Genomic DNA, 23,951 nt, shown 5'->3' with positions numbered 1-23,951 from the left:
AAATAACAGCGCCACCATCCGGCTACAAATATCAAGACATCACAAGAAGTGTAGTGACAACTAAGTCATCACTAAAGGTAGGGAGGAAACTGCGTAGATCCCTTAAAAGAAGTTAAAAATGTTATATAAGTTCATCTTCATCAAAGGGACATTCAGAAACTTATGGTCACGTGATACGAACTCAAGGACAAGCTGAAGAAGAAAACTTAAGAAATAATTTTTTAATGACAGTTTGTGTGTAATTGTGTGTGTGTGTGTTTGATGATATGAATAATTGGATCTATTAATTTTAGAAGTATTTAAAACCATAGACTATATATATAGTCTATGTTTCAAACGAATGAGTTTATTAGGGGAAGTAAAAAAAAAAGAATTCGTGCTTACTCGGGTTTACTGGGCGTTAGGGTTAGGGTTTGGAAAAAAATCGCCCCCCCCCCCCACTCCAAAGTTCTGGATCCGCTAGTGTCTACTACAGACTTAGTGCTATTAACTAAGAGAGTCACGTTAGGTCTACTACAGACAGTGCTATTAACTAAGAGGGTCACGTTAGGTCTACTACAGACTTAATGCTATTAACTAAGAGAGTCACGTTAAGTCTACTACAGACTTAGTGCTATTAACTAAGAGAGTCACGTTAGGTCTACTACAGACATAATGCTATTACTTAGATTCAAGTTAAGTCTACTACAGACTTAATGCTATTACTTAGATTCAAGTTAGGTCTAATACAGACAGTGCTATTAACTAAGAGAGTCACGTTAGGTCTACTACTGACAGTGCTATTAACTAAGAGAGTCACGTTAGGTCTACTACAGACTTAATGCTATTAACTAAGAGAGTCACGTTAGGTCTACTACAGACAGTGCTATTAACTAAGAGAGTCACGTTAGGTCTACTACAGACTAACAGACAGTGCTATTAACTAAGAGTCACGTTAGGTCTACTACAGACTTAATGCTATTACTTAGATTCAAGTTAGGTCTACTACAGACAGTGCTATTAACTAAGAGGGTCACGTTAGGTCTACTACAGACTTAATGATATTAACTAAGAGAGTCACGTTAGGTCTACTACAGACTTAATGCTATTACTTAGATTAAAGTTAGGTCTACTACAGACAGTGCTATTAACTAAGAGAGTCACGTTAGGTCTACTACAGACTTAATGCTATTACTTAGATTCAAGTTAGGTCTACTACAGACAGTGCTATTAACTAAGAGAGTCACGTTAGGTCTACTACAGACTTAATGCTATTACTTAGATTCAAGTTAGTTCTACTAACAGACAGTGCTATTAACTAAGAGTCACGTTAGGTCTACTACAGACTTAATGCTATTACTTAGATTCAAGTTAGGTCTACTACAGACAGTGCTATTAACTAAGAGAGTCACGTTAGGTCTACTACAGACTTAGTGCTATTAACTAAGAGAGTCACGTTAGGTCTACTACAGACTTAATGCTATTACTTAGATTTAAGTTAGGTCTACTACAGACAGTGCTATTAACTAAGAGAGTCACGTTGGGTCTACTACAAACTTAATGCTATTACTTAGATTCAAGTTAGGTCTACTACAGACAGTGCTATTAACTAAGAGAGTCACGTTAGGTCTACTACAGACTAACAGACAGTGCTATTAACTAAGAGTCACGTTAGGTCTACTACAGACTTAATGCTATTACTTAGATTCAAGTTAGGTCTACTACAGACAGTGCTATTAACTAAGAGGGTCACGTTAGGTCTACTACAGACTTAATGATATTAACTAAGAGAGTCACGTTAGGTCTACTACAGACTTAATGCTATTACTTAGATTAAAGTTAGGTCTACTACAGACAGTGCTATTAACTAAGAGAGTCACGTTAGGTCTACTACAGACTTAATGCTATTAACTAAGAGAGTCACGTTAGGTCTACTACAGACATGCAGAATAAAATAAAATATCACATACTGTTTTTTATTTATTTTTATTTCACAAGGCAGAGTTTGGATCAGCAGATGGAAACATTTGTTACAAAACTTTTTGTTTGTTTCACCAGAACATGAATGATTTTTTGTTATAGGTATTTAATATGACACTACATACAAGATGAACATAAAAAATGTGAGGTTAGGATTAAAATAATTATTTGTTTCTGCAATGTACTCTCAAATATTGAAAGTTATAATGGGGAAGAGAATAAGGTTAAAAGTGTGAAAGGAAATTAATGTGAAATACGCTTGAAATATTATTCTTATACATATTGATGTTAAAAATTGTTTTGCAATGGAGCCATCTGGAACACAGGAGGCAGTACATCAGTAATGCCATTAAAATTGCTTGTGTAATAATAAAAACACCAAGAAATGTCTAAAACTTTGGGCTGACTAGAACATTGTTCAAATAACCCAACAGGGATGGAATGGTCTTTACACAATTTATAAAACAAAAATGTAAAAAAAAAATGGTAAAAATCTGAAACAAAAAATAATATATCCCTTGATTCTATTTCTAAAAGTAATCAAATGGTAAAAATATAAAACAAACACACATAAAGAGAAATATTATATACATTCATAACTCAAATTATAATTGAGTATTATATACATATATCTTGAATGTGTATGTCTTGTCTCAATGATATGAAAATACTACAAAATTTATGTACCCTAAATGAGATGTATACCATTTAGATCCTCAATAATGGACCTCATTCACCAATCGTAAACAAACAACATTTAGTCATGTGATCTTATTGATAAAACAATGGAAAAAACTGTCAACCATCATGAATTAAACATGAGATCGTAAATTATATAAAAGATATAGAGCACCACGTGGCTAAATGTTTGTTTACGATTGGTGAATGAGGTCCATTGATACAGTGTGGATGACTTGATCTCATGATATACGAGTCCCATAGGGTAAATAGTTGTCAAGAAAATAAGTTGGATAATAAGCCAAGCGTCAGCCCTTTATTAGTAGTCTGTAATTACAATGTAATAAATGGAATAGCTAACAGCAGCATGAACAACATTGCTAAGCTAGTGTACATAGATACAGAAGACTAGAGATCTGTGCTATTTCTGGTTATTTACAAGCACAGGTCTAAGATTTCAAAATAATGTATATATACAACAGCATATATCTATTTTTTACAGATTTTCTCATGTAAAGAAAAAAGCTATAATACTTTTTTTTGAGAAAGTGATCACAGAAAGTTGCATTTTTGTGTTTTTACTGTCATAATAAGAAAAAAAATACATTAATTTGATTACACAGATTTTCAAAATCATTGATTTTTGTAGGTTCACAAAATAACTTCACTGAGTCCAGGAAATATTTTGTTTAAAATTTAAAATAAATAAATAATATGAATATGCAAAAAAAAAAAAAAAATTACCAAAAATATTCAAACATACAAGTATCCTACACTATACAAAGAACAAAAATATAATTGGACTTGAAGTAAAAGTGTAAAAGAAAGAATTCAACACTAGATGTTTGAGCCAGATAACTAAACACATAATTGTAACATCAAGCTACATTAGTAAGATCCTTTTGTTTTCTCAATTGTACAATACTTCACTACTATACATTTGATACTTTTCAGACAAATGTTGGATGGTCCTAAAAAATTTTTCTAAACTGAACTTTACTTTAAATAAATAATGCTGGGAACTTTGAGAAAGATGTTGTGCGAATCTTTTCTGATATTCTTAAGAAATTATTTTTTTTTACTGAGAGAAAAGTTGAGAATAAAAACAAAAAGGTAAAGAAAAACAGTCTAATGACGGATGGTTTAATGAATTATGGGTATCTCCTGGATGCTTATCTCTCCATTCTTACATTCTGTCATAAAACGTGCCAAGTCCTTGCGAGTCACAATTCCAATCACTTGATTTCTAAAATTAATGACAACCATGTGTCGCAGACCCAGAGAACGAAACTTTCTGAATATACTTGAATAGGAGGCAGTCTGAAAACAAAAAATGTTAAGAATTTTATTTACATTGAATTTACTTTATTTCCTTTCAATATCAATGACTCAATGTCTCTTGATGCCACTCCTTGTTCTATCATTGGAACAAAGATTGAAATGTTCTTAAGAACAAGGTAAGGAGTCTCAACTTCCAATCCCTGGTGATGATCCAGTTTGAAATTACTCATCCTTTAAACTAAAATTGTATAATATTGCACACTCATGTTCTCTCATGGAGACCAGCTAATTGTCAATATACATTAGGTCTAATAACCACTTTGCATTTAATCATACTTCTGCTACCAATAAAGAATCTTTCCCTTGTAAAGTAGTAAAAAAAAGTTTCACTTTCAAAACATGCAATATATAGGGCATTTGTTTCTTTGGCCAATGGTAAATGAGCAGGGTGTCCCGTGGCCTGCACTACGGCCAACTTGCCCAAACTAAAGTCAGTAAGAGTTGGGTGGACTCAGGAGCACCCTAAAAATCCCAAAATTCAAAATCCCAGTCTTCACTGAGATTCGACCCCAGGACCTTCAGGTTCGGAAGGTAAGTGCTTAACCATTCAGCCACCATGGCCCCAACCTTTACAGACAGATAATTTACCCAATTGTCAAGAAGTTGAAAGTATAACTAAATCTCTTTATCAAATGTCAAACACGACATAATTGTACAACCCTTGCAAAAAATATGTATAGTTGGAACACTAGGTTAAACAATATGATATTGGTAGCTTAATCCACACTATAGTCAGTATTGTTTATGGGTCAGTAAAGTTCTATAATTATGGCACCCAAGTAGGACTTACCTCTAATACAACAAAATGAGATTGGTTGATGAAGGGAGCAAGATCCATTGTATAATGTTTCTCTTCTGGAGATATACTGATTCTCTGTCATTAAAATAAAAAAATAATTTAAACATTACAAAACTTGAAAGTATTTCTTTTTATTAGAATGAATACAGAATGTACTCTAAGAAAAAATCCTGGCTGGAAGAGCAAACTACAATGATGACATTTGAGAGCAAGAACATCAGAACTTGGTATTTGATAGAACTTGATATTTGATTTTTCAAAAATCTTTACTTTGTACATTTAAGTCTAAAAGGAATCTTTACTTTTATTTATTCACGTGATGCACACATTTTTTACAGGATTCAGCTGGACATAATTGTTTATGTATGAATTTACACAGATTAATCTAAAAATGACATATTGAATAATTTGGATACCTGTATTCCTGTGTATCTTGGGTAAGATTCATTGAACTCTGACATTTTTAAATTGTTGACAATTTTGTTGATTTCAGGATTTTCAAGAAACAGCTGTGGAGACAAAGTCATAACTTCACGTCATCCTTAACATTGTTTCTATAGCCATTGAGATTTTGTTAATCTGCATTATCATTGTGTATCTATCTATCTATCAATCAATATACAAACCTTCTTTTTCAACATTGTAATCAAGTGACTTCGAAGAATTAAACCTTTAAATGTACCAAATGTTTGGCAGCCATCAACCATCTGTAAAAATAATCAAGTTTAAAGGGAGTTTCAGAAATATTTGAAGGCTCAATCCTACTAAATATCATCTGCAATTTTAGACAAAATTTTTAAGGCAATAATGTGATTCATATACGTCATGGGAACAGACTTTGAACAATTTTAGGAAATTTTGTACACCCCGTTTTTGAACTGGCCTGTTGTGCGACTTAAAAAAAGATGTTGCTGAATTTTTTTTAATTATGTAGAATCATTTTATTTAATATTTTCTTTATATAATGTTGTATTACATCATAATTAAACTGCATAAGCTTTACTGCACACATGCACACAAAATGCATGCAAGGCAATATTGTTTGTACATATAGATGAGAGGAGAAAGCTTTTTGCTTTATTTCTGGGTCCAGGCAGTCTGAGCATATAATAGATAACTGTTTTACTGGCAATGTAACAACTTCTCTCTCAAAGAGTTAATGTGTTTGAAAATCAAAACATGCTTGAGTTTTGGAAATACTTCAAAATTATGAGCTACACTTCTGCTTGTTTCACTGATTATTAAATTTTATACAGGAGAAACTGTATATTAACCATGAAGTCCACCAAAAAATGCTTGAAAAAGCAATTGAGTGAAAACTGCTGAATCTCTGCTGATTTCTTAAGCAAAGCAAGCAAGAACAACCAGATGAGGAGCAATGATTAGAGGAAGAGAATGTTTCCTTATGTGACTCTTTTTCATGCTGATACAAGTTGTTTACAAGAAGTGGATCTCTACTGACTGGGCTTTTAAAGTATTAGTAATGAGTAGTTAGATATAGAAAAAAAACTGAATATATTATATATTTCTCACTGTAGATCTAGATCTATCTACAATCTAGATCTACTTAAATCTAATAACTTGGATCTAGATCTCTACTATTCTCTAGTGACTCTCGATCCAATATATTACTATTATATTTTCTATCAGACTTATACTCAGTAACTCACTATAGTCATGTAAAGTAGGCCTACATTTATATAGATTTATAGATGGCTGGTAGACCTACTAGTTAGTACTAGATCTAGATCAGGGGTCTCAAACACGTGGCCCGCGGGCCACAAGCTATTTTGTGTGGCCCGCGACCACGTCCGCGAATTAAAAAAAAATTAGATAAAAATTACAACTGCATAAATCACTAAATGAGATGTCACTGTCGCCAACCAACCGCTTAGGCTTTCAGCTAGGTGAACGGTGGCCTGATTCTTACCGCTGGCCGATAGCGGCTAGAATCTGGCCACCATTATATCACTGCTCCGACCATTTGGCCGCGTGGCTAATCAGGCCACGCGGCTAGCGAAACAGGAGAAAGAAAGGGAGATGGGGAGGGATGGGGTACATGTGTCAAGATTCTGTGAAAGCAAGCTTTGTTGTTAGCGAGATGATAGCAAAGGCATCACGACCATTCACTGAAGGCCAGTTTGTAAAAGAGTGTATGCCTTAGGCGTGTGAAATTATCTGCCCCGAGAAAAAGAAACTCTTCAAAGGCATAAGTTTGTCTGCGAACACAGTTGCAAGCAGGATCACCGAGTCAGCGACAAATGTTCAACAGCAACTGATTGCCGCTGCAAAAGACTTTGTAGCATATTCCATTGCACTGGACGAGTCTACTGGTGTAACAGACACCGCTTACTGTGTCGTTTTCATTCGTGGGGTCGACGAAAACTTGAACATTGTTGAAGAGCAATTGGACTTACTAGCAATGAAAGGAACGACGACTGGACGCGACGTGTTTCAAGAACTGGAAGCTTGTATTGACAGGTGTGTGGGCTACGTGGGAAAAAACTTGTTGAAGTGGCTACGGATGGTGCACCAGCAATGTGTTCAGAGAAGGTTGGTGTTGTTGGATTAATGGTAGAGAAACGTTATCAGCTCAGCTTGGCGGGACCTTTTGCAGCCATACACTGCATTCTGCACCGAGAAGCACTCTGTGGCAAAAGTCTACAAACGAAGAACGTGATGGATGTTGTCGTGAAGACGGTGAACTTCATACGTGCACGGGGTCTCAACCACAGACAGTTTGTGTCATTTCTAGCTGATTTAGAAACGGAATACGGAGAGTTGCTTTATCATACGGAAGTCAGATGGTTGAGTCGTGGAAAAGTACTGCAGAGATTTTTTGAACTGAGACGGGAAATAGCATTGTTCATGGCAATGAAAGACAGAGATATGTTTCAGCTCAGTGACCTAATGTTTTTGTCGGATCTTGCTTTTATTACTGACATCACGCAACATCTCAATGCAATCAATTCACAACTACAGGGCACAAAGCAGCTTATTACCGTGATGTTTGATTCATTCAGATGCAAGTTGACTTTGTGGGCCACTCAGCTAGCAGATGGAAACCTGACTCATTTCTCTTTTCTACAGAGCATAACGGTTGAACTACAGCGCCTGAAAGACTACGTAGACATCCTCTTCAGACTACTTGAAGATTTTGAACACCGCTTTCAGCAATTCACTGCTCTCGAACCACAGTTTTTCCTTGTTGCCACTCCGTTCGCAGTTGAGGTGAAAAACGCTCCAGTGGAAGTCCAGATTGAACTACTGGACCTGCAGTGTGACACTGTTCTGAAGCAAAAATACACTGATGTTCCACATTTCTACCAGTTTCATCCCAGAGAGAAGTTTCCAAACTTATTCTGCGCACCTGCTAGAATTCTAGCGATGTTTGGGAGTGCGTACGTTTGCGAACAGTTTTTCTCCAGAATGAAGATCAACAAAGCAGCATTACGATCAAGATTGACTGATGAGCATCTGAGAGCAACCTTGCGTCTTGCCACTACACGCAACTTCAGGCCTAACGTCGATGGTCTGGTCTCTGCCAAACGCTCTCAGCTGAGTGGACAGAAACATGAGTGACGAGCCATCTGCAGTAGGCCTAGTAATTATAGTTGTTTTTTTGGTGGGGGGACTACAGTTTCTGCTTTTTTTTATTAGTGACAGAGACAACGTCAACTTATTTTAGTAAACTAAACTGCCTGTGCATGTATAAACTACAATAAATGTAATTAATAATTAAATAAAAATTTTATTTTATCATTTAACTGCAGTGACAGTAGTGTTTGTAAAATTTAATGAAAAAACATTCTCTTTTCGTGGTGTGGCCCGCTGACTGATTGTTACTTTCCACTGTGGCCCACATGCTGATATGAGTTTGAGACCCCTGTTCTAGATCATAATAGATCTAGATGTCTAAATCTAATCCCATTTAAACTCATGGAAGTCGGCAGGCAGGGTTCAAATTAGAAAAAATCTAGGGGCTATCGTAACAACAGAGTAAAAATTCAAAGCGCATAGGCATAGCGGCCGGGCATAATCATCATGATGATCATGATACTGATTCTCAACTCTGATACTTTTCAAAAGCTGACAAGCAGCCATTGAACTGAAGTCTAGATGCTCTGGCTCTAGATCTAAAGTATTCAAATTAAATTTTTAAGAAACTATACATCTTATCTAGAACATATCTATCTAGAATGATTCAAACCACTCTAGTCACTCAAGACCTAGATTTAGGTCTAGACTTATAAGACAATACGATAAAACGAGATTTAAAAAAAATAGAACTTTAACTGTGTCAAAAGACCGGATGTGGACATGTTCAAAACAAATCAAATCTTATTTCGCATTCTTCAAAAAATGGAAAAATAATAAAATCGATTTTTTTTTCATTAAAAAAAATTGAAAAAATTCGGATTAAAAAAAAAAATGTCTGGGAAAATTTGGGATTTTTTAGTTAGAAACATTTTCGGAAAATTCCCATCATTGATACTAGACTTTTAAAATGTTTCAATATTGAGACTTGAGAATATAAAGAAGCATTTCAATAAATGTTACTACTTGACTGATGATTGCTAGTATAGTACTAACGGAACTTACCTCAGGATGATCAGGATCATAGTCTTCAACAACTGGAAACCCATTATGTTCCTCCTCTTTAAGAATTTTGACAATTCTTTCCACAGGCTCTTTCATTCGGAACACTATCACTGGATGACTCATCACAGTTCTAATATTTAGAGAAATGCAAGTTATAGTTAAAGACAAACAGCATTTTGTATAACAATTTTACAATAAGGTTTCCTATTCATTATTTTTTTTATTTTCCTATTTTGATAAAAACAACAACAAAGACTGAAGACACTGTCAAGGTGAATAATTAAATTTTTTTTTTCGAAGCCCTAAATATCATCATAATAACAGTTTACAGCCCTTAATAAAATTTCATGATATTTTAGTCCAAGTTCTCAATAATTTCATGACACTAAACAATGAACTGTCCCAACTGTTACGAAGTCTAAAATCATTTTTTCTTATACTTTATTAAAGACTGACAATACAAAAAGACTTAGAAATTTAAAGAAAGAAAATGAGAGAGAAAAAAACTTACTTGGCACTAAGATTAGAAGATAAAGGCAAAGGTTCCCATCCTAGTATAGGCACACCTTGTAAATGTATATGCAAGTCATAGATACCCTGCCATAGACATTATAAAAAATGTATACTAATTTATTTTAATAAATGTATAATGACAGATTGTAGTATGAACCTTTTTTTTTTTTTGTTATTCATTTGTTTTTGCTTAAACTAACAGCCACCAATCAGAGACAAAGCAAGATGTGGTAGGCTCAGGTTAAAAAATAATATGATGGCTCTAAAATAATAACCCTATGTTAAGGGTTAATATCAGTTATCAAAACTTTTAATACATTTTTAAAAAAAGCTGTTTTCCCTTTTTATATCCAGGGGCCCTTGAATATTTTCTAGCCCTTTACACAGCTTTATCTTTAGAGCTATGGTTGCTACCCTCAATGTTTTCAGACACCATAATTTTAAATCATCGTAAGTTAAAGCAAATAAAACAGGAACTCTTTCAGCTTACCTCATTAAACTGATCACCAACCCATTTGGCCACAATGAGAGAAAGCATGACTGGAAATCCCAACGGAACATTAGATGTTGCCTCCATTATAATAACAGTCAAACTTATAGTCATCCTAACAATGCCACCTGGAAACCAAGAATCACATAATAGTGAAAATGATATGAAAGCTATTAAACTGAATGCTAAAATCCAAATTTTCAATCAGTTTTTCTTTCAAGAACTATTGATGAAAATTGAAATTCATAATGATTTTGTTAGTTTTTTTTACAAAAAAAAAAATATTTTGTGAGTTTTAAAGACAGATTAAAATAATGTCAATATGTGAATATCTTTCACAAGTTTTCTCTTTCTAAGCAAAATTATGCAAAAATTTTTATCTATGATCACTTGGCACTTGGTAGAGTGTTGAAGAATAAAATATACTAACTGTGGGGTGGATGAAAAAAATTTTATACAGAATATCAGCCAATATCATGAGAGTACAAAAGCTTTGAATTATAGAAGGGTTCCAATCTCATAATATTTGTGAAGAAAATTGTACCTCAATAACTATTTAGTCAAAAATAATTGCATCAATATCCTGGTAAACTTTTTACATTATTTCAAAATGGGGTTAAGTAACTTTTTTTTTAACACAGTGGCTATATAATATATCATCTATAGTTAGTCAATTGTCAGATTAACTGCCATTTGAAAGCAATAATCTTCAAACAATAATCGCAGTCAACAATAATAAATCTAAATCTTATACAACCTACAACTCACCAAGCATTGACGAGGCTCCAACAAGGGAATAGAAAGATAAATTCACTTTCTGCAAAAAAAAAAAAATTATTATTTTTAACATTAATAAATTAATATGCAAAGCAAAGCAATTCTGGACACAGCTGATATATTACAATAAATATGTAACACTAGCAAATAATACAAACAAAATTTCCGTTCATAAAATTTGCTAGTATGAATTTTTGTAACCATATCTGTACAACTAAATTTAAACACTATTAACTTGATTTCTTATCACATTCCATTTTTAACTGGTGCTTTATAAAATTTGCCTTTCAATCTTGAATAACTAAATTTCACATTTCCAAAGAACTAACTCTGTATTTACCTCTAGACCAGGCAAGCCTGACAACAAGATGCCTGCTATTCTACCCCAGGCTGCACCAATCAAAAGACTAGGTATAAAGAGCCCACTGGGTATACTAAGTCCATAAGTCCAGCAGGCTAAAAGAAAGTAACCACTGGCAAATATTGTCAATGTTACAACCTGGTACGTGCCTGGAAAATAGAACAATAGGAGTTGACATTACTGACTGAGTTCAGCTATTGAAAAATAAGTGAGTTCAACAAGACTAAGAAGTAGTGTAACTATAAAAACTCACTCCCTGCGTATACATAAACTTTTATTTCTGGATTTATCACTATATATTCTCCTTGTGTTTGGGGTAGGGATTTTACCACATTAATAACATACTCTAAGATTTAAAAATAAATAATGATATAAATAATGACGTTTTTGTGCAGAATTAACTCCCTTTTGAACTTGTTTATGTAGTTTAAAAACAAAAAAGCATACATAACTAGTCAGCTAAGGCATGATTAAGACTATTGTGATATAGGATTTTATATAGCACTTTTTCTTTTTGAGATCCAGAACTTGACAGACAGACAAAACGAACACAATATCAACTTTTCTCTTCAAGGGACTGCTGAAAAGAAAACAACAACTTAATCTTACCAGGTACATTATGAAACAAATGTTTGACTGTTGCCTCAGGCGTGTCAAAGAAAAGTCTAGCGGTAGAACTGTACTGACCATCTTGACAGAAAAACTGAAACAAGGTGGAAACAAAAGGATAAACATGCAAACAGACTCAATACTTCACTTTTAATGTCAAGGTGCGTTGCAAATAAATGGGAGTCTACCTGCACCAAAGTTGTTTCTGCATCATTCTCTATTGGTTTGCAATCATTTTTGTAAAATATAATAATGTAAGCAAATGCTGCTGTGTACATAGCCACCATCATTGTCTCCAACACTTTCTGCCATTTCCTCTGGACATACCTGAGGAGAAACAAACATTTCAATGGATTTATTTCAAACATTTCAATGGGTTTTTCTCTGTTTGACATATTTTGGGTGTTCCTTTTACAATTGAAGATTATATGTTACATCCTAGCTCATACCTCCCGCAGAATAGGGGCAGGCAGAATTCGAACCTGGAACCATCAAGATGACAGTTTGGAACACATACCACAAAACCAGGCAGCCATTAATGTATTAAAATCTTGATGGCCTCATATTTGTAATTTTTTATTTTTTTTACAAAATGATTTTTGGGCTTTATAAAATGTAAAAAATAAATTTAAGTTATCAAATTTAAGACTAATTCTTGGGTAAATTTAGTAAAGAACCACTACACAGAACGATTTGTTTACAAGAAATCTTAACTTTCTTTCTTCACATATTTTACAATGTAATGTGAAATCAGTAATATAATGGAACTACATTTTGATTATTGACAAATGTTTGTTAAGAATTTGTTTTTCTTACTTCATTCTAAAAACTGTGAGCTTCAAGTTGATATGATTGAACAGTGCACCCAACAATCCTCCTGGGAAATAAGTGAGTAATTGTGTGTACATTTAAGATTCATTGAAGCAACAAACAATAAGTTAATATCTTATAGAAGTAAAATTTTTTAAAAAGTTAAATAGAAGTATATCTACTATATCTTCTAACCATATCCTATATATTAGCTGTATTGTTTAAGCATATCCTATATATTACCTATAGCTCCTAAACATATCACAATAAACAGCTCATAAAACTCGTAACGTACATCCTGGCAAAATAAAAAACATGAACTTACTAGAATTGGATCTTATTATGAAACTGACATTCAAACTTCATTTTAAAAACTAGAAATGTTTTTTTTTTAAGCTTAAGAAAAAAAAAAAATGTATTTGAACTGTATAATTGAATTATTTCATTGTGATAAAAACATTATTCAAAATGTTACTCATTCCTTACATCAAATGTACCAAAGTTGATGAGACCAGGATAGGAGAAATCCATTGGGTGACCTTTGATTAGCCCTTGAACAATGTTCAAAGTCATTGTTGATATTATGGAGGCAAAAAACTAAAAACAAAATAAAACCCAGATAAGTTACACATTATTGTCATTTATAAATTGAAAAAAAAAAAAAATACAAATTAAAACAGTAAACCTTTTCAACTCTTCAAACAATCTGGCGCTCTAAGGCACTATCTCTACATAACAAAATACGAATCTATAATACAAACCTTAAGTCTGTCCTTCTATACAGTTCAGAAACTTGGAGAGTCACTAAAACAAATATGGAAAAGCTCCGGACTTTTGTTAACAGGTGCCTACGCCGGATATTAGGAATTAGGTGGCCAGAAAAGATAACTACTATTGATTTGTGGGAGAGAACTAGACCAAAACCAATAGCCCAAGACATCACAAAACGAAAATGGAGCTGGATAGGACACACCCTGCGAAAACCAGCTACCAATGTTGCAAGGCAGGCACTTGACTGGAACCCACAAGGAAAGAGGAAAGTGGGCAGACCCAAGCAAACCTGGAAGAGGTCAGTCATCAGAGAAGCTGAGGGTACTGGAATGACATGGGAGCAGATGAAGAAAGCTGCTCAGAACCGAGGTGTGGTTGCAGCCCTATGCTCCCCTGGGATTAAGTAAGTAAGTAAACAATATTTAATAAAACAAAGGATTATTACAAAATAAATCATAAGATTTGGTAGTAAATAAAAAGTAATGTTCCCTTAGCAGGCTACAAGTACAGTTGCCTTTTTCCTAGTAGATTAAGAAAACTTCTGAAAATCCTTTCAATCAGATATGAATTCCAGCCCTTGGATCATCATCAAAGCACTTTTTTTTTCTTTGTCACTGTATGACAATATATTTTTTACCCACAACATATTGATAACAAGAACTTTATTTTACTAGTCCCCCCCCCCCCGGCAAAAAGTACAATGTTTACGATATAAATAGATCCTTACGATTCTCCAGACAAGTGACTGATTCCAGAAAGAGGCTCCCTCTTCTAAACTGAACAGCACACCACCCACAGGTGCTCCAAAAGCTGCAGCAACACCAGCTGCAGCACCAGCAGAAACAAAGTCCCTTTTTTCTGTGTCACTTCTGAATTCCTGAAAGATCTAGAAAAAAAAAAAAGGGAAAAAAAAAAAGAAAGAATTTCCTTCAAAATCAAGTTTATCTCTTGAACACAACTGTAATACTAAAATCATTTCATTAAAAAAACATAATAAAACAGGTCTACTTATGAATACTAACCTTAAAATCCCAGCCCAAAGATGTGGTCCTGCCTTGTGATATTCCAGCAGCAATGACTGCTCCTGAGTGAATCATTGGACCTTCCTAGTGCAGAAAATAAAGATAAAACATCTTGAAAATACAACTGAAATAAAAAAATTTTGTGATATTCAATTATATTCAAACAAATCTAAAGTCCAGACAGATTTGGGCTAAACAGAGCATACAGCATATTTATCTATTCATAGATAAACAACAATTCACTGCTTAAACTCAAAGTAGTTTTGGAAAGTTTTTTTATAACAAAGTTTAACAGTATATTAATGCTTTTAGTATGCACACATATCTAAATCAGTTTCTTCAACATGCTTTTAGATCAGTTTCTCTAACATTAACAGTACCTTTCCTACAGCAAGCCCTCCTGCCACAGCAGACAAGACACCAATGACCTTGATGACAAGTGTTTTAAAGCGTACAACATGGGGTACAATGACACCATTGAGGTAACATTTAATCTGTGGTATACCACTGCCAGCAGACACAGGCTAATCATGAAAAAACAATAAAATAATTACATACTCAAATATACAATTTCTACTATGCACAGTGTTTTTCAATCATTAATTGCTTAACAAACATTTTGAAAGCCACAGTCTTAGTATGTCATTATCTTTTTATTATTTGCCAATGAGAATCACAGGAATTTTAAGTCTTCTAAGCTGTTAGATGGCAAAAGCATTGTTTTCATTTTTGTCTTTTCTAAGGATATTTCCTGTAGATCTCAAAGGACATTCGGTCATGGGGGATGAGTGACCATGCATACAATTGAAGCACTGCACTAATCCTAAACTTTTAGAATTGAACAGGTTGCCATTATTTGTGACTTGATCTCTGTATGCTGTGTCTAGGATCCTTCTCCGCCATCACTGCTGAGACATGTTAAGACTCTTTTTGACAATTATGGGTGACTTCCATTTCTATCAAATGTAGATCACAATGGGACAAAGATTGCATGGAGGAGGTGGATCTTGGTATCCAAGCTAATTGATTGATTGGCCCAGGTAATAATAATAATAATAATAATAATAATCTTTATTATCCGTAAGGAAATTTGTCTTACAATTTGTGCATTACACCAAACAAAAAACATTATAACTATAAGAAACCAAAGTGTACATTCACACCAGACTCACTCATAATTTACATGTGACAAAGTTTATACCAGATTGTTCTTATTTAATGATTTGATTGCCAGGGGAACAAAAGAGTGTTTGTGTCTGTTTGTCTTTGCTATCGGTGTCTTGTATCTCTTTTGTGATGGTAAAATCACAAAATCCTGACACAAAGGGTGATTCTTTATTTCGAGGATCTTGTTAGCTTTTTTATAGATGTTTGTCTCAAACAACTGCCCAAATGGGGTTTGTTTTTTGCCAATGATTTTGCCAGCAGCATTTAGGATTCTATTAAGTTTATTTTTATTTTTAATGCTCAGATTGCCATACCAGGCAGTGATATTGAAACTTAAAATATTGCAGATGTGAGCGTGATAAAACATAGCCAAGGCCTTTTCGCTAACATTAAACGAGGACAGTTTTCTTAGTAGTCGTAATCTTTGCTGCCCTTTTTTGCTGATATAATCAGTATTTGCAGTAAAATTTAGTTTATTGTCTAGGATAGTACCAAGGTATTTAAAGGTTTGCACAATTTCAATAGTCTCTCCAGCTACAGAAACAATATCATTTCCCTTCTTGTCCCTACGAAAATCGATTATCATTTCTTTGGTTTTTTTTACATTTAATAATAATTTAAAAAAAAAACAATATGAGAGCTCAGTATAGTTTAAATTGTGAAATTTAAATAAAATTCATTGATAAGTTGAAGGAACAATTAAAATAAGATTTTTGAACAAGTGTGACAATAAAAGTAATAATTTAAAAAAAAACAGGTTTCTAATACAGGGAAAAAAGAATGTGCATACAAGCTCAAAACCTACCTCAAAATATGTGGTAAGAAATGATCCAACCAAAACTAAGCCCATGTTGATTAGAAACCAAAGTATTTGTGGAAGATACATACAGTTGTCTAAAACACATTTATCAACCCCTGGGCATTGTGTTAAGGAAAACAAAACAAATTGTGTAACTATTTACAGCATTTATTTAGAAGCCAATGTGGAATGAAGGGGACAAAACTACATGCATTTAAAATGTAGTACCAATCAATTAAACAAAGATACTAGCTGCTATAAAGGATACAAATTTTAACAGTTTGAAATTTGACTTCAGAAATTTTCTCAACACCAAAATCAATAAAACCAGCTGTTAGACCAGTGAAGACACCAATGAGAAAACAAATGATCCAGCGTTTTACACCTCTCCAATAAAGTTTCTGCAATAATAGAGTCAACTCAAACATGACCCAACTATTTTGAAAAGATAAATCTATTTTTAATGCACAAATATATGTTCATAAATTTTTTATGTAAGAATTACATACATATATATAATTAATTTTCAATACAACGAACAAGGTTCATGCACTACTTTTGCATAGGAAATCCAATAAGGATTAACAGCTTCTATATTTCCTTTTTTTTCTATTAATTTAATCATAAACTTTTTACTAATTAGTTGTTACTTTTACCATTCACTATAGGACTATTGACTTTCTGATTTTTATTATGTTGCATTTAAGTCAATGTTGACATTAGAGCTTACAAAATATAAACTAAGTCCTCCGTCATGCATAAGTGGCTGCCAGGAAAACAAGTAACAACATTTTTTAAAAATCCTTTTAAAGAAAGACAATTCTTCCTTTATGAAGCTGATGACTGTTTTGTAAGAGTGAATACTGTACTTTTAATAACTAATGAATGATAGATTTAAATGTAATAACTAATGAATGATAGATTCAAACAAAAATGGAAGAAATCCTGGTTAAGCGTATTAGTATAAATCTACTGAATCAGAGTAAATACAATGCTACTGATAGGATTATAGATCTAGACTTAGAAGATTGTGTGTAATATGTTCCTGAACGTCTATTAATTTATTAAAACTCTTTAATGAATAGGACCTATATACGAAAATACCAGAAGATTTAATCCATTCACGATAAAGATTATCTAAGTCTCTAGCCAAATTTAAATTCATTTGTTTTTATACTTTGAAAAATTATAATGGTCAAACTAGAGTTTTCCCAGTATGGCCAAATAGTTAGTAATTCTTTTCCCAAAGATATGCATCAACTGTCAAATTTCTAGGAAAATTGTTAGATTCGTGTCCAGGTTTTTGAGAAGATGAATTTGCATTCTGAATAGAAAAGAGTTTGAATTAAGTAGTAAATTGGCCAATTTGGGAAAAGCAAAAAGCCTGATTTTGAGACATCCCAGAGGTATCATGATCTAATTGTCCGGAAAATAATAGAGGTAAAGGTAAAATCTTCAATACTTTGTATACATTTTGAGCCTTTAATGATAACGCTGGAATATTTTATTTCAATTGTAGTTACATGAAGTTTTAATAGAGTAGGACTAGATTACAACTTAGTGATACAAACCAATGTTTAGTCAAATGTCAGTTAAGTAAGGACAGCAACCAAATATGGCCACAGTTGCAAAAGTTCATGAAAAAAAGTAAAGGCACATAAAGAAAACAACATTATAAAAGTAACATTTTAGTTTTTCAACAACTTATCTGAGAAAAAAATGTGAATAAAAACTCTTACCCATCGTTTAAAGCTCTTCTCTTTTTCTTCATTTTGATAGATTTGATTATCTGAAATTTCATAGTCTAAGCTCTGAAAGATTCAAATTTAATGTCTTATAACATTTATATGTGTTTCATTTAATGTCTTATCACTTTTGATATACCTTTTAAAATAAACTAGCAAGCGTTTGTCTAAACTTGGCAAAAATATCTAGCATGATCTTTAATTTAGGCATTACAAATTACTGTCATTTATTATGTAAAAAAAAAACTGCTCAAGGTAACTCATTCTAAAGCAGCACTGAAAGTTTGGACTAAATATACCTGGAATCCAACTTTCAAAATGTGCCCTTGTTCAATGTGAACATTTTTTGGTTGTACTGCATGGTGTCCTTCTACGTCTCTTCTAATGTTATTGAAGGTTTCACTGTTAATGACTTCAGCATTGTTATCGTCCTGGGGTGCTGTATTGACTTTACCCTAAAAAAGTAGACTTTTTAAAAAAAGGAGCTGAGATATATACATATCTAATCTAACATTTCTTAAGCTCACAATGTGGTGCTGATTAGCTGTAGTTATAGTTTTTTTTACAGATCTAAGAATCACAAAATTGTAAAAATTCTGAGAATTTAATGAATGCACACACATCATAAAATGATCAATGTAACATTTATTTTATACACACACAGACAAATATGTTCCATTTTTTAAAATCTAACATTCATTAGTTGTTTTTTTTTAAATAATCGCTCTATAAGTTGCACAAAGGAGTAGATCTATTGCCTTTTTAAAAAAATAGTTCATTGTTTTTATTTTCCTTGTCATTTTACTTTTTTACATTATCGTCTAAAACTCTATTTATATACTATAAATATATATCAGATAGTGATGAAAATAACACCACAGACTAATCTGAAAGACTAAGAGTTGTCTGAACTCTAAAAGTAAAAAAGTATAAAACTAAAAAATATTACAATTCAATTTAAACATTTCTTAATACAAATACAAACTTGTCAATTCACAATGACATAATTTAAAACTGAAAACTGCTAAGCATTGCAAACTAAAATCAAAGTATAGAATAATTGATCTAAACTATAGATCTTGATCTAGACTCTTATTATATCTAAATCTAGTTATTCCTTGTTAGGAGCAATGATGATTAGTCACTAGAATAGATCTAGATCTATATATGTGACTGACTATAGTCAGTACAGTGACAGTCATAAGAATCATATATGATATTAGAATGGGACTCTCTATGAAGTCTATGGCCTCCTTCAGTCGTGAAGTGACTATGGATCATCTCATGGAAATGAGATGAATGCCTGGCATTAGCTGTGGTCGGAACGATGTCGCCCACACATCAGTTCCCGCCATTCCATGCAGCTGATATATCCAAAGGAACGGCAGTGCCGATACAGCTTGGGGTCAGCAGCGGCGTCGCATGTTCAGCCAGCGAGACCTAGGCCCTGAGTCCTTGTCGTGGTGGTCTCGCTTAACCCCAGCCTGAGTGAAGCGGGCTAGGAGGCCTGGGAAACCTCTTAGCTTTAGCGGATGGACTGAGGGGAACTAATGAGCAGGGCGCAGGCTGTAGCCCTGGCTGGCATGGGCGGAATGTCCACTCAGCAAACTGAATGCGTTGGCTGGGGCTGAGCCCTGTGAGGCGGTACCGTCCTGTCTGGCCAGACCGATCGGTCTGGTGCTGGAGGGGGTAGCCCTCTCCTAGGACACCCAAGTCCACGGTGGGGAGGTGTCCAGCAACGGTAGAAGGATGTCACCGATACCCTGGGGGCACCTCGAAGGTGGGGAACTGCCACGGATGTGAGGTCGGGGTGAAAAAAGTCTCCAGGCCGGAAGCTAGAGGACCACGGTGGTCCAACATTCAAGTCGTTGTTAGCACGACTGGCACAGTCAAAGTCCACGACAATACTGCCTCCGGGCGGTCAACTGGCGTTTATAGGCAAAGGCAACGTGCATACATCCCCCTACCCACTCCCCCCTCACATGTACCTCAGCCTCGTACCTCTGGCAACAGAGCGTAGGTCGGAAGGAAAGTTGGCTAAACCCTTTTTATTGGGTACGCTGTTCTGCCTCATCGTGGCACCCAGGTGGAAACGGTTAACTAGACTAAATGAATGGCAAAACATAACTCCTGTGGGGATGCCCAAGGGGGGCCACGGGTAGACGAGAGTCCACCTCTTGCACAGGCGTGGTTGCAAAAAAGTCCCCACAAACCTGCCACCAATCCATGCGCTGTTCCTCAAGGGACCGTTACATTAAATGGCGAGTCCCCCACAGTTAGCTTGGTACAACGAAGGAAAATGGCAGAGGCTCCCAGTGCCCTCGGCTGTGTCAAGCCCATGCATTGGGGGCCAAATGCATCGGAAATAGCAATGCTTTACATAGGCATTGACTCGGGTCTCTCACACACAGAACTGTGTTCACACAGGTTTTTTTTTTTTTTTTTTACTGTTTGGCGTCCAAACAGGTTTTTTATCAAACTTTGAGATCGAAGAGCCTTCGGCTCAGCTCATAAGACAATCAAACGGTTCTGCCAGAGTGTAGCACTGGCTGGGTCACTGGGTGCTGCAAACTGCCTTAGGCTTAGGGTCGCCAGCTTCTGATTTTTCGTCAGGGTTGACTCCCGAATCTTTTCCCATATGATAGTCACATAATTGATTTTTAGATACTACATGATTATCATGATATGACATCATTTTATCATGATAATGATATGATAACAGACTACATATAAACTAAACATACTGAATGTGATACTGGTCTAACTGGTGTTTGAAAGTCGTTTTCGCCACGAGTCCTTCGATGGTTAATGGTACTGATGCTAAACTGAGGGTGATTATTAAGAAGCGGCGTTCTTTCATCCATTTTCTAAAATAAAATGGCTTGGCTAAGTTTTGCTGTTTAACATGTCTGGATTTTCCTGCGTTGGTACATCCTTAATGTTAACACAAGAAATGTAATAAAATTTCCCAAGAAATCCACTTTTTAGTAATGTCACGTGATATTGACATCACATGACTTTTTATGGTTACTCCACTTATCTAAACAGAAAAAATAAAAGCTTCGCTATCTTATCTTATCTTATATAATACAGACGTTACTTCAAAAAAGAAGATGATTACGTCCTACGCGTCATGCATTTAGTCATGCATATTAACCAATGACTTAAATTCTGCCAAGTCACTGGTTTTCCTGGCTAGCTCAGGCAACCCATTCCATGCTCTAATAGCACTAGGGAAGAAGGAGTATTTGTACAAATTTGTCCTAGCATATGGGACGAGGAATGTGCCTTTATCTTTGTGTCTTTCAGAGTATTTTATTAAATTTTGTTTTTGTATTTGAAGATTATGGTTCAGTGTTTTATGTATGATTGCTACTTTACTTTTGAGCCTTCTGTCTTGAAGGCTTTCTAAATTTAGTGATTTTACTAAAGGTGTTACTCTAGTCAAATGTGAATATTCGTTTGTTATGAATCTCACTGCTCTATTTTGTGTCTGTTCCAGTTTCTTAATGTTTTCTTGAGTTGAGGGGTCCCAAACGGAGGATGCATATTCTATTATTGGCCTAACCAAGGTTAAGTAACATTTTAGTTTTATGTTCTTATTTGATTTATAGAAATTTCTTTTAATAAATCCTAATGCTTTGTTTGATTTTTTTGTAGTTTCATCAATATGTGGATTCCATGATAGTTTTTCATTTATTATAACACCTAGGTATTTTGCGTTTTTAGTCTGTGATACTGGTTTGCCATGAATAAGATAAGTGGAATTAATTTGTTTTAGTTTTTTTGTTACTCTTAACAACTGACATTTTTCTGGGTGGAAAGACATGCTCCAATTTGATTCCCATTTCTGTAATTCATCTAATTCTCTTTGTAAAATATCTGTGTCTTGTGTTGTTTTTATTGTTCTATATATTATGCAATCGTCTGCAAATAATCTGACTTTTGTTCCTGAACTAATGCAATTTGGTAAATCATTTATGTAAATTAAAAATAGTAGTGGACCCAAGACTGTACCTTGAGGTACACCTGAGTTTACTGTTATCGGTGTTGATTTAGAGCCATTTATTATTACAGTTTGTTCTCTCCCTATCAGAAAGTCTTTAATCCACTGATGCAGTGGACCATTAATGCCGAAATATTTTAATTTTTTAAGCAAACTATGGTGGTGAACTTTGTCAAAAGCCTTAGAAAAATCTAGTAAGATAGCATCTATTTGTTCACTATTATCTAAACTACTGAGAGATTGCTTATTTTGGACATATGCAAAGTCCATTGCTCGAACAATAAAATGTAAATGAGTGTCCTTTTAATTGTAGCTGTGATGATCTAGACCTAGACTAAGATGACCAGATATTTGGGAAGCGAAAGTTGGACGATTATGAGGTGTAAAAATATTTGTAAAAGTATTTACGTATACCTAGAATAGTAGAATACTATAGATCTAGAATCTATATGAAGTATATGTTGCCGAGCGTAGTTTAAACAATCTATATAGAGTCTAGTCAGATCGAGACTTACGTCAAGACCAGGGACGGAGTGGGTATCAAAATCAAAATGCCATAACTGGCGGATCCGGGGGGGGGGGGGGGGGCGGTAAGGGCGATCGCCCCCCTCGCTCGGCCGACCCCCCGCCCCTCCGAAGGAAGGTGGCGGACGAATTTTAGTATCGAATTCACACAATTTGTATACGAATGTATTACTTATGTTAATAATATATTATACTACTTATTTATATATCAAACTATGTTTAGATTATTTCGCCCCCTCCCCTCTATAGTATATAGTTGGCCGATTTGGTGGGGTCGGGAGGGAGCGATGGCATCAATCCTCCCCCCCCCCCACACCATAAACTTTTGAGTTGGGGGCGGTCCAATTTATTTGTAGAAATCAAAGATTGCTAATAGAATCAATTAAATATCTAAATTATTAAAACTTGTTATTGATATTTTAACCGATGTTTATATTATGTCATTCCAAAATTGGCCGATTGGGGGGGGGGGGCGAATACCTCTAGGCCTACTGCCCTTCCCACCTAAATCTTTTGAGTGTGTGTGTGTGGGGGGGGTCCTACTTTTATGGAGAAATCATAGTTTGTGAACAAATTTAGTTGAATTGATATATACATTTTATTTTATGTCGCTCTCCTTCTAGTATCCTGGCCGATTCGGTGGGGTAAGCGGAGGGGGGGGGGCGATTGCATGTAATGCCCTCCCCGCTCTAGCCCTCTGAGTGGGGGGTGGTCCTATTTTTATGGAGGAATCATAGTTTGTGAACAAAATTAGTTGAATATCTATATAATATAAAATACGTATTGATATGTGAACCCATTTGGATATCATGTCGCACCACTCTCTAATCTCAAATTTTATGATTAGTAAATATAAAATGAAAATGTTGGTAGGGGCGATACATGCCATCTCCTTTCCATCATCTGCAGTGAAGAATGCAAGAAAATGCTTTTGACTTCGGGGCTTTGCCAAGAAACCCATTCGGAAGGCTTACAGC

At 34.6% G+C, this 23,951-nt stretch overlaps 1 protein-coding gene across 2 annotated transcripts; it reads right to left on the bottom strand.

The window, feature by feature from the left end:
• Positions 1 to 1,948: 1,948 nt before the first annotated feature.
• LOC106054258 (H(+)/Cl(-) exchange transporter 7-like) lies at positions 1,949 to 21,439 on the bottom strand. Of its 2 annotated transcripts, none has more exons than XM_056020570.1 (22): positions 21,194 to 21,439; positions 18,743 to 18,898; positions 18,438 to 18,509; positions 16,967 to 17,099; positions 16,705 to 16,814; positions 15,113 to 15,256; positions 14,733 to 14,816; positions 14,438 to 14,596; positions 13,426 to 13,536; positions 13,183 to 13,237; positions 12,946 to 13,006; positions 12,318 to 12,456; positions 12,130 to 12,223; positions 11,500 to 11,669; positions 11,151 to 11,199; positions 10,383 to 10,510; positions 9,891 to 9,976; positions 9,380 to 9,509; positions 5,404 to 5,484; positions 5,194 to 5,286; positions 4,769 to 4,852; positions 1,949 to 3,957 (listed from the first exon to the last, which is right to left on the bottom strand). In XM_056020570.1, exons 1-22 carry the CDS (start codon positions 21,305 to 21,307, stop codon positions 3,781 to 3,783), a joined length of 2,430 nt encoding a protein of 809 aa, XP_055876545.1. In that variant the 5' UTR covers positions 21,308 to 21,439; the 3' UTR covers positions 1,949 to 3,780. The 2 variants fall into 2 exon arrangements, with proteins under 2 accessions (XP_055876545.1, XP_055876544.1); XM_056020569.1 differs by having other exon boundaries at positions 21,188 to 21,438.
• Positions 21,440 to 23,951: the final 2,512 nt, after the last annotated feature.

This window comes from Biomphalaria glabrata, chromosome 2 (genome assembly GCF_947242115.1).
Source record: "Biomphalaria glabrata chromosome 2, xgBioGlab47.1, whole genome shotgun sequence".
Lineage (NCBI taxonomy): Eukaryota > Metazoa > Mollusca > Gastropoda > Planorbidae > Biomphalaria > Biomphalaria glabrata.
This window is presented reverse-complemented; position numbering and strand designations above follow the sequence as displayed.